Source organism: Strix aluco, chromosome Z (genome assembly GCF_031877795.1).
Source record: "Strix aluco isolate bStrAlu1 chromosome Z, bStrAlu1.hap1, whole genome shotgun sequence".
Taxonomy (NCBI): domain Eukaryota; kingdom Metazoa; phylum Chordata; class Aves; order Strigiformes; family Strigidae; genus Strix; species Strix aluco.
The window spans coordinates 31,946,823-31,959,453 of NC_133971.1; the positions used below are offsets into that span (position 1 = coordinate 31,946,823).

Here is a 12,631-nt window from a genome sequence, read left to right on the forward strand (position 1 = left end):
ATTGCAGCTGTATCCAATGACAATAAAATATACTCCAGTGTTTTCCTCATTTATTACTGTTAAGTAGCAAGCTGCAATGACCTTCTGGCTATATTCTATTATATGATCCAAAAATCTTTCTATGCAGTATCTTTGCTTTCAGATTTTAAGAAGAGTAAATGCAGTGGCAATAACCTTTATACAAACTGACAAACAAATAATAAAGGGGTAAAACAGGTACTCCTAGTCTTTGGGACAGTTAAATATGCTTCACACAAAACCACACAACTTATCCACACTTTCTGTGATAGTGTCTGTTTTAAAGGAGGGAAAGAATACTCCTCTTAAAATGATTCTTTTAGAAACTGCAGTCATCCTTTCTCTATGATTGAAATTAAAATGTAAAAGTAGTATTGCAAATCATGAGCTTAGTGGTCCAAGTCTGTTCATAAAAATTTCTGTGGACAAAGGGAATTAAGCATAGCTGACCATTATCTGAATTACTACCCTTCACACTTCAAAAGACACGTTCATTTCCCAGTTGTCTTATTCCCACTGCACATCCTCCAACATCATCTTCCCCTTTTTATTATTTTTCACATGTGTTTTCATGTATTAAGCAGATGTCCTCTATCCTTTGTTTTCTTCCCTTATGCACTTATGCCCAACCTATTCTAGAAATATACTTCAAAAATTTCCTGCATCCATTAATATTATTTTCCTACTTTGTATTGTGTATTTTTTACCATGTCCAACTCCTATAACCACAGTAATTCCCTTTAACACAGTTAACTCAAAAATTAAATTTCACTGTTTTCTCAAAGCACTATGCTAAATATCCTTCCTGTCTTGTGTAGTTATTGTTGTTCTACAGACAGTAAAGCTATCAAATTCTAGGTGTTAGCTTGCATCCAGGTTGCATACTCTAGAAAAAAAATCCAGTTATAAATTACTTTTTTTTACAGAAATGAAAAGTTCACAAAGGACCACAGACTGATCAAACTGCAGTCATAATTTCTCAGAGGTAATTTGCCAAATCAGTGCAGTTTAACAATTTACAGCTTATAGCTGAAAATAGATAAATAAATAAATATAAATGGACATTTGCCTAACAGTTCTCATACCAGCAGTAAATAAGAGATGGAAAATGTGTCCCCTTATTTCACTGAATGACAACCTCTTCATACTACTGATGAACAAATTTTACCTGTTCGAGGAATATGCCTATAATGTTTTTGGTAATAGAATTGAAGATTGTTTTACGGTTCCATAAATGCAATCAATATTTCCAGAAGCAGTGACACATCTGCTTTATATGCCAGTGTTTGGATTTGTTTTGAGAGAAGTTTTACTTTTAATACTCCAAAACAATCAAAAGAAAGGAGTATTTCACTTTTAGCATATCTCTAATAACGAGTTTTTGAAGTGACAGACATACACAAACAGAGGTTCACTGGTTGCTAATCAACTAGACTGGCTGAGATAGTAGGCACTAATAGAAACCTTCAGGAGACATAATATCTGTAAGCAATAGACCATGTATTATGCTGCTGTATGATTACAGCCCTAAAGAACATTCTATAAATGTATATCTGGAATTCAAAGCTAAGGTTAACCCTGGACTGGTTTTTTACTGCTGAACAGAGAATTCTCTTTTCAAAACCTGAAGCCAGCTCTCTACATGCAACTTCAGAGGTATTTGACTGGAGACAATTAAGGTGGGAAGACCATACAGGGTAGCAGAATTTAAGTATATGCAGGTGACAGCAGCACAGCCATTAGTTTTAGAAGACATACTCTATTTAATGAAATTATCCCTAGTGCATTCCCTTCCCCCAACAAGGTCACAGCATCTTTATAGTATTCCCCAATTATACTTTATCAATGTACTTCAAAAAAGTATTAGGATAGGAACAATATCAAAATGTTAAAATAAACTTTGTGGGTTTGATTCTTTGGTTTTGATTTAGTATCTTGACCCCTATGAACTCATTTACACTGTAAAAGGCTGCTATGTATAAATTAAGGCATCATACACAGTTTTCATCTAGTATGCTGTAAAACAGAAGCAAGTCCTTTGTGTAATAGCAAACCTACATCTGTGTCATAGACAGTGAAAGAAGAATAAGTGAAGTTTGATCTCACTGCAAGATTAGTAGAAAACAGCTACTGGTGTTTCTTTAATCTCTCACTTCAGAGCTTCAAATTCATATAGATACACTACCAAATTGAGGTCAACTGTCAAAAGTAAAACCTCAAATTACTTGAGTGGAGATGAAAATCACGTTTAACATCAAGCTGAATGTAACCCCTAATGTATTACTACTGTGCATTTAAAAGTAAGTTTGAAAAGTCAAATGTGTGAATTCCATACATATTTATATGCAAGCATATATTTTCCTCACAAATGTATGCTAAGTGGAAAAAAACATTTAAATGCAGAAATGTTAATAGAGTGTCATCAGCAGAAAAATGTATCCACATACCTGTAATTATTGAAAACTTTCAGTCAATCTACTAAAATTTCTGCCGTGTTCTGAAAACCATTAATAAATATGGAAATATCCCAAAGCGATGACAGTTACTACTGTAGTATAAACAATATAGTGCGGAACATTATAAAATGGCCAATATATCAGAAAGTTACACACCTGGTAACAAAAATAAAAGGTAAACTTACCTTTTATAAAGAAGTATAGCGATGACAATACAGATGATAAACACCACTGCAAGAACTGGTCCAACAACCCAAATCAAGCCTTCTTCCTCATCTGTAATTGGTTGGGGATCAAGATCCATTGACACAACAGGATCAGAATATGGGCTGGTAGCATACATGGTCTATAAAATAAAATAAATCTTACTTAATGATAAAGGACTGCTTTTAAAATATTAACTATCCTAGATCTAAAGTAAATCTATACAAGATAATGATGAATAGCAATGTGAAAATGCTATTTTTATTCAAGTTAGGCAGTATAAAAACTTATAAACTGGACGGTATGTTATTACTATCTTTATTTTGTGCTCCACATATAAACAGTAATCTGCAGACAAAATAGGTAACACAGTCCTTCACAGAACACTTTGTAACTTAAGCAGAGGATGAGAAAATGCAGTATTAGAAAACTGAGGAATATAACCCATTAGTAACTAATTTTTGTTTAGGTTTTTTTTTAGTTTTATATTGGCTTAACACTGTTTCTTCCTGAAAGATATGAAAGGATAATTCTGAAAGAATGAGAGTACTACAGGTAAAAATAAAGGGGACCGAATATAGGAATTTCCTAGAACAGGGTCCTATAGCAATAGTAGGGTGCATTTTGATCAGCCAAAAACTGTCTGACAAACAGAGTGTTCTTACAGAAGATGGAGACTGAAAAACAGAGGAAGCCACTGCAGAACAGGAAGGTAAGCTAAATAATCAAAGTCTTTCTTAGGGGTGGAACTAGAATTATGAACCAACAGAGGCTGTTGAAAATCTTTGCCTTACTGGATGGTGTAAAGCCACCTGGCCTAGGGTAAGACCTGTGATAAGAAAATTGTAACTTTTTTGATTCTGGTCTGACCTGAGATGTCTGATCTATGGCTGAGTGCAGAGTTAAAATTACAGACAGGAGACGCTGAGGAACCAGCCTGCTAAAATTAGATCATTAGATCTCTGAAAATTAGAACTCTGAGCTACAGTAAAGTCATAAGCAGAGAATGGTTTGTACTTATTTCATGTCTTTGCTGGAGTGTCTCCACCAGTGCAAAACTAGGATCTGAACTACAGTTCTTGCAAAGGACTTAACTTGATTCAGCAGTAGATCAGGAATGCCAGCTAAAATAGAATAAGATAACTAGCAGAACAGATTAATTTTCATTTACCATGTTTGCACTATATTCTGAAAGATGCCCTAAGCCAGGACAAGTGTTATCAAAGGAGACATGTTTTTTTACACTTCATTTGGCCTTGTTTTGGGCTCTGGGCTGCACAGTGTCTGGGTTTAAGGTTAGCGATGGGATTAGGACCAGCAAAGATCAGGCACTTACACTAGCTGGTACTGAGCTAGTACCCATGCCAGCAACATTCAATTATGTTATACTCTTTTACTAAACCTGGCACCAAACATTTTAAAAGTCTGATTGCTGTTTAGAAAATGGGGAGTCTACATACAGAGGATATAGAGGAATACTGAGGGATAATGGAATGAATACTTTACTACCTCTTCTCCAATAAATAGGATTTTGGTTTTAATTTTCAACCTACCTGTATAAATGACTAATTTAAACTCATTTATTATTTTGCCAAATTTATCTATTTTTTTTTCATTTCCTCTCGATAACTTGCTTAACATATTTATAGACTGTAATCATATGCTTGCTCAGCTTCCATTTTACTAAGTTAGACAAATCCAGACCTCCCATGCCCTCTTGTAACACAAATTCTCCGTTTTCCAAATCAACAAAGAAATTTTTTGTTCTCTGAAGGAGAAAACTTATGGAAAAAGTACTTTGAGTATCGGGAAAAATATCCCTCGCAAGTTACAACTCATACACCAGTAGAATCTATAGTCCTAGAAGAAAACCAGCTATCTTAAAAGTAGATACACTGGAACATTGGGAACTGAAGATCATTTGTCCTTACAAACTCTTGTCTCTCTGTGACTACCTCATGCTACTTAATCACAGATGTTTCAGATGACATGCTAAACCAGATATTGTCCACATTGCAAGTTTAGTAAAGCCTTTCGGAATCTTCAACAGTAGGCCCCTGGATATATTTTGTAATACCAGACTTCTCAGCTGAAAATTTACTATCCTATTTATTTCTGCTTTTTCACCCCAATTTCTGTCTAACAAAGTAATAACCTTAGGGTTATATGAAATGACCAATGCCTTAACTAATACAGAAAAATAAATAAGAAATGGTATTTTGTATTAAAAAGATCAATTTTAGTACAGGCAATTTCTGACACACAGATTTTTGGCCATCTAACTTTATAGCCAAAACCTGTCTACTTTCTCTACTTTGAACCTTTCTGATGCAGCACCTTCATAATACTCTGTCTATGCAGCCACTGTCAAAAAGTGAAAGGGGAACTTTTGATTTACGTTGGAGCTTCCAGGAAGCACTTATTTTATTTTCACATGAAGCTATGTAGCCAGAAGTATTCAAATTGAAGCTACTTCATAGTGTTTATGTAGGCAAATTCTACTGACATCAAGAAATCAATTGTAAGGTTACACACTGGAAGCATTTGACTAGAATTCAGTTTATTGGTGTAGTAGTTTCAAGTGGTTGAGCCAGAAAATGTACCTGTCAGGTTAGATACCAATTAGAAAGTTACCATATTACACACTGTATGTAAAAATGTTAATGTGTATTGCAACTTCCTTCAACACTCCTATTTCTGTCTTTTAATTTTTATTCTTTTTTTTTACTATATTACATGCAGTAGATTAACTCAAGCATAAAGGGACATAACTACAAGATGAATTACATGAAGACGAATGACAGCTCATTATTTAGCTCACCTGAGGAATTCTCCTTATTATTGAACTATTTTCTATCTTTCTAACAATTCACTGATGAAGTTGTTAGGGAACAATGGTAACTAAAGAGGTTAGCTGTGCATGTCTCTGATTCAACAGATCTTCCAAAGCAAGAGAGGAACTCTCTTTTAAATACATCGAGAAAGATGCTGCTCTGAAGATCGTGCCTCAGAACCTCTGTCAGTGATCTCAAATACAAGAGCACGTAGTTTGCGAAGGATTAAAACACAGCTAATAAAAGGTGATCCTTAGGTTTCAGTTATACACCAAAGTAACACATAGAGATTCAAGCAAAATATGAAAGATCAGGAAATTAATTGGAACTAATCAAGGAAACACTGGCTTTAGATATTCTCTCATATATATTGTAAAAAAATAGCTTTTGAGAGGTGAAATAAGCATTGAAAGAATGTATTCATGATTGTGAAAAGGTAATTTTGGGATTGAGAAATATTAACTAACTTACAGATTCTGAGTGCTCCATTACAGCCAACACAAAGAAGACATATTCTTGACCACTCTGCAGCTGCTTATTCTCAAAGCCACCATAATGCTTCTTATCCCCCAACGTGAACTCAGTAGGAAGAACTTCAAAGTGAGCTGCAATATATGGCTTTAATTCAACTTCCCTCGCAAGACGAATGCTTCTGCGTTTCCTAGCTATTTCCTTAAGCAGCTTTAGAATGAAGCAAGGGGAAAGAGAGAGAGACAGAGAGACAGAAGGCAAGAAGAGAAAGATAACTGTAAACAATTTTCATGTAACTTATTGACAATGTAATGAGAAAATTTAATACACGACCAGGAACTACAAAAATACAATTTATCCACATTTCACGGGGCATATCACTATCGCTAAATTAGTTCTTGCAAAATCTTCCAATTTCTTGTCATCCTGGTTAAGATAAGATACTAGGTAGCAATTGCACTGCCCAGACTACAAACATGAAACAATTGGATCAGTTTTCATCATCTGAAATTGTTGTCTCTGGAGGGGAAAAAAAGTTAATAAAGCAATATAACTTCTTTGAAGACATATATATATACAGACATCATATTAAACCTCATATATATGTGTGTGTATATATATACGAAATCAGCCATAGAATAGAATCATTTATGTTAGAAAAGACCCTTAAGATCACTGAGTCCAACCGTAAGCCTAAGACTGCCAAGTCCACCACTAAACCATGTCCTAAAGTGCCATGTCTTTTAAATACCCTCAGGGATGGTGACTCAACCGCTTCCCTGGGCAGCCTGTTCCAATGCTTGACAACCCTTTCAGTGAAGAAAATTTTCCTAATATTCAATCTAAACCTCCTCTGGTGCAACTTGAGGCTGTTTCCTCTCATCCTATCCTTGTTACTTGGGAAAAGAGATGGACACCCACCTTGCTACAACCTCCTTTCAGGTAGCTGTAGAGGGCGATGAGGTCTCCCCTCAGCCTCCTTTTCTCCAGACTAAACAACCCCAGGTCCCTCAGCCACTTCTCGTAGGACTTGTGCTCTAGACCCTGCACCAGCTTCACTGCTCTGCTTTGGAGGCGCTCCAGCACCTCAATGTCTGTCTTATAGTGAGGGGCCCAAAATGGATCACAGTAGTTGAGGTGTGACCTCACCAGAGATGACTTCAAAGAGATAATCACTTCCCTAATGCATAATAATATTTTCTCCCTCCCTATGAATCTGCAAGGTACTTTCTTATGTCCTGTTTGATACAACAAAACTTACGTATGATGTAAGTATTTAAAAACCAGGAATAAAAAATACAAAATTGAAAAAAAAAATCCCAATTTTTGAAAATCAATTTATACTAACTCTTTTTAACTTTTTCTGGTAACTCTGAAATACAAACAACTCAATACTAAGTAGGTATGAATAGCAGTTTGGTTTTTACTCTCTAACATGCCGACTAACCAAGCAGTCTGGCAAAATTCGTGAACATCTCAGGCATGGAAAACAGTGCTTTCCAATGTATTTCACAAAGAGTAAATGAAGTGCAGAAGAGTTTATAGAGTGATTTGTAAACATATCTTCTATCCCAAGCCTGAAATTTACTGCCATTTTATTTGTTCAAAAGCACCAAATGTTGTGTTCCTCATGGTGTGTACAACACTACACGATAAACTGGTGATAGGAATCAATAACAGGACCTACGAATCCTAAGACAACTTTTCTACTGCTCAACTACAAAATATTATCTACCACCCCCTCACACACAACCCACACTTCAGATTTTAACTGCCTAATCTGACTTCCAAAATGTAACTTTTCCTCATTTCATAAAATACTTCTTCTGATGACAAAGCTTAAATTCACATCAGCGCATTTCTGACAAGATTAGATGCCAGGCTCAAACTTGTAAAACATACACTAACTAATGAAGGAACTTAAGCTCATCTGCTATAATCCATTGATGAATTACTTATTAAATCAGAAAGGTACTTATTCAATATCCTTTATCACTTTTGATATACTGGCATTCAACAAATATTAATCTGATTTGATTACAAGGAGCCTGAATATTTCCTGGGTGATAAGTGATGACTTCTAAGGCCTCTTTTCAGTTGCCCTCATTTTTTACTTATGAAACCTTCAATGTCTTGTGGTGTCAGACTGCATGCGTAAATTTTTCCAAGGTCATACAGCTGTTTTAGGCTTTTCAGCACACAAACAGCACTAATACAATAGATTAGCACAATCTTCTTTGTTAGGAGGAGGAGAAAATCTCTAGAGACAGACAGAGATCAATAAAAAAAGAGATTAAAATCTAATCGTCAACATATATTTTAATTTTAAAGAACATGTTTAGTCAGGGAAGCTCTCTTTTTCTTCAGTCTCTTCTTCAGTGTTATGCCTCAGCTTAGCTAGCACAACTTCTTGCCTTCCCCACATGGGATCTTGCATTTTGCAATTACACAATTAACAATTCAAATGCATGTTAACCATCTACTATTCATTCTGTAACTGAGACAGAATCTTTTAATACTGATTACTTTAATACCACTTCTCATTGAAGTACATATTTCAAACACAGGCTACAGATAAACACGGAAGCAACTTGTACCACTTGGATCCAAACTTCTTTAGCATTGAGGGTGTTTGGACGTTACCTCTTCAAAGATCTACAGAGTCAACTGCTTTCCAGCTCTAAGGCTGAACCTGTTCTCTGTTGCAGAGATTTTACATTCATTTAACTCTATCAGTTTCCATGCTCCAACACAAAGGCTGGTACACTGCAATGGATCTCCTCAGCTAAAAAGGCCATAATTTGAGACTAGAAATCATTATTAATTACTCAAGGACTCTATTGCAATCTGCAGCCCATATTTATCTTTCTTTCTAAACAGTTTAATGAGCAGCTATAGCCAATTTGCATGGTATAAAAATGAGGGCAGTAAACTGTAATACTAAGATTTCTATTTAGTTGCTTTATTGAAGGTGACTGTCACATCTGTTGGTAGCTTCCCATGCCCTGGGTAGAGTTACTGAAAGCAGAATGTGAGGCAGAGACTAATCAAAATTTGTCCTAGGTTGCTTCAGTCCTTATAAGATCTGTTGAGGGAAGCACTCTGTGAAAAGTTGGTATCTATATGAAGCCACCTTTGATAAAGATAATAACAGCTATGCAGAGGGCTGAGCACTGACTATCCTGAAGTCTGCTGAAACACAAAGGTAGATATTCAGGTAATAATAATGTGATATGTATACTAACTGGGAGTCAGGAGCTGTAAGTACTGCAGTATGAGGAGAGGTACGTGGCTTGAAGAGAACTGATATTTTAATTTATGGGTACAGTTTCCACTGGAATTTAAAGTTATTTGTGTGGCTACCTCAAATAAATTCTTTATCATAAATTTCCACATTACACTATATTTACAATTTTGATTTTAAATAACTCATAATAAAATGTCAAAATGCTGCAAGAGTACTGCAATCAAAATTAGACTGAGATTGAAAGGGGAAGAAAAATGTTTGATCTTAATTATTTCTTGCATTTGAATTAGTAACATAAAATGCATACATTTAACAGATAGCAATGCTGAAGTACTGTATTACAGTGGGTAAAGTGATCAGAAACTAAGTTTTGGCTATGAATACTAAAGGTTAAATATCCTAAGTCACACAAAATGTGTTTAACTTTTTCAAAGGTGGTTATTCATCACCTAAGGCCAGCTAAACTTACATGTGTTTGTGTGTAGATAAAAATTTGGTCTGTGACACTGATTACACATGACTGAATAGACCTCAGGTGAACCTCTGGCCTCATTCATGCTTCACATATAAATGGGGTTGTTGCCAAATATCATTATTTGCACATCTATCTCCTGTTGTCCTTTATACTAGGATTTCCATAAAATTACTGAATTAACAATTAACATGCAGGTGTTTATTTAGGTTTTATTATTTACAAATATAAAATAATCCTACTAGTTAATACTTACTGCAAATCATAATATTTTGTTTGTATTTCATTTATTTGCATGACATATCTATTTAAAGTCACTAGATCTCATGACATTCAAAATAAAATGAAAGTTTGAGTTAATAAAAAAGGATTGTATCTCTAATAACTATTACCTAGTCCATTGTCTGCTCAAGATTCTGCATCTCTCTTAGTTTCTTTCAGAATTGAGATTCAAAGAACCAGGAAGATTAGGTAACTACAGTAAGGCTGGAGAGTGTTTGGGACTGGTCAGTTATGTACTGGAGTTAAAGCTCCAGAATAGTGTTTTCAGCAAATACTTTTCTTCTGACAATCTAAGCAAAGTATTTGGAACATACTTTGGAAAAATCTATTGCCCAACTCTTTCTGATACTAACCAGATGTCTGAGGTTTTTTTAAAAAAAAGATATGCACAAGTATCTTTTCACTTGACCATCAGGAACTATTTGCTCAGAGAGTCGTGTGGTTAGTTTTTGCAGTTTTTTTCCAAATTTACTTATTGTGCCACTGCTTTCACATGTTTGTCAGGAATAGTGCACCTAAAACAATAAGCATATATTTTCTAAAGTTAGAAGTAAAACAGTCTTATAAGTAATAGAAACTGGATGAGTCAGAATGAAATACAGTCACTGCCTGCTTTTGACTTTTTTCCCTACAGTACTTATTATATGTACTGGTAGAAATTGTAAAAAGGTATATCAAGGGTTCTGGTTCTTTATCAGAAATAATTTTCATTTTCCAGTCAATGCATATCTTATTTCTTCCACCATTAATTCTACAATGTGGTCTCAATTAGATCGGTAGAAGTGGGAAACAACCCATCCTGACCCAAATATTTCTGAATTAATAAATGCTCTTTATCAATCTGTTATACAGATTAATGCACCACAACTTGCAGGATGATTAAAATGACCCTTTGTTATGGGAATCAGCAGGACCATAGAATTTAATTGCCAAAAAGTTCAATGTCATCTGGCACCTATCCTTTAATCTGTTAATGCTGCTGAATGTGACTACAGTCTTGGGATGTTAAAAGTGGGTGGTAATACTAAATCAGTTTTCCATTACTGGATGGGTCTTGCTGTCAGAGTTTTACTGTTTAACTGTATTTGATGTCACCTAGGACTATGAGCATGAGCTGATGGCATTTATAATCCAAGTTTTTTTAAAGGAAAGAAGTTAATAGATCAAAGCAAGTCATCTCTGCAATTGAATCAAATGAGATGATCACGCAAATGAAACTGGTCAAGAGGAAACACAGGCTTCAATCAGTTAGTCAGCAGTAACAAAAACTATGCCTTCCTTTGAACAGTTGTTTTTAATCTTCCGATTAAGGATTCTCCTTGCTGTATATACACTTCTTTGCCTTTTCTGATCAGAAAACAGACTAAAGACTGAAAGACCCTGTTTCTATTTTGAAAGCTTTCTACAGCAGTGTTAGTTTGGTGTAAGATCTTTATTTTCCTTACATTTTGGTGCAAACATTGAAATTGATATCCATTTTGTCAATGGGATGAGAAAAAAAAAAGCCTTGTGATTGCTTGCAGATTATCATTACTTCCCAGTGATTGTATATGGGGAAGCATATGATGAAGCATCTACATAACATAAAACTCTGGAATCCACCAAAAAGAAAGGGAAAAATAGACAGGATCTAGCCAAAAGATCTAGTGATCAGGAGTAAAGAAACTGATCTCTGGTCTTTGAATTACATGTACAAATTACCATAGCATCTGAATGAGATCTAAAATCCTAGCCAGATGCAACAATAACAACACCACCATCTGCCTTTTGTATGGGGCTTTCATATGGGGCTCTCAAAAGAATTTTACAATGATAAATATTAGTATTATTCCAAATTTACAGATTGAAGGAAGAAAGACAAGTTTGCATGAGCTGACCAATTTGCATGAGCTATATTGTCTTTCAGTAAAACAAAAGACAGGACTGAATGCTGACACTGTACTTCTTGGAATTATTGTTATAACAATTACATAATTAATTGATTTCTAGTATTACTAGTCTTATTTCTAAAATGAAGGTATTTTCCACCCTTTGGTCATTTATAGTGTCATTTATAGTGTCAAATGATGACACAATGTTGCTCTTTCCTAATTCATTTATTTCTCAGCACAAGCTGCAGTAGAATGGAGACTACTGTGTAAGTTTTCTAACCAGAAACATTACAGTATGTGAGAATCAGGTAAAAACATGACAAGAAGGTCAAATGTTAAATTGCAGTGCACATTGCAATTTAGCATTTGTTACAGGCTTTGTAAACACCCCACTAATGAACCAGATCTTTACTACAGTTCATATCATTGGCGATTAAGCTTTTGGTGACAACTCATTTCACCTCCTGCACTTTTGCATTATGCTTTACAATAGAAAAAGAATAAAATATTAATGCCAACAAAGATCAGACACTTTTGTTTCAGTCCCCACAGGCTAATTTGAATATAAATTTTAAATATCCCAACAACCACAACTTCTAAAACTGGTGAGTTAATCACATACCACTAATAAGATTGTTTCTTTAATAAAGGAGAAGACGACATCAAAAACATACAGTACCTCATCTAGTTCCATTTCATCTGGACTCTCCCATGGTTTGATAAACTTTCCACGAGACCTCTTCAAAGGCACAATAACTATGTAATAACCTCTGTAA

General features: G+C 34.9%; 1 protein-coding gene across 2 annotated transcripts in view; it reads right to left on the minus strand.

The window, feature by feature from the left end:
• PTPRD (protein tyrosine phosphatase receptor type D) overlaps positions 1-12,631 on the minus strand; it is a 384,170-nt gene that overhangs the window by 89,223 nt on the left and 282,316 nt on the right. For both annotated transcript variants that reach the window (XM_074812018.1, XM_074812017.1), the window contains 3 exons: positions 12,535-12,625; positions 5,984-6,193; positions 2,660-2,820 (listed from right to left, as the gene is read on the minus strand). In XM_074812018.1, the coding sequence (XP_074668119.1) occupies positions 2,660-2,820; positions 5,984-6,193; positions 12,535-12,625 (462 nt within the window). The remainder of the gene's footprint in view (positions 1-2,659; positions 2,821-5,983; positions 6,194-12,534; positions 12,626-12,631) is intronic.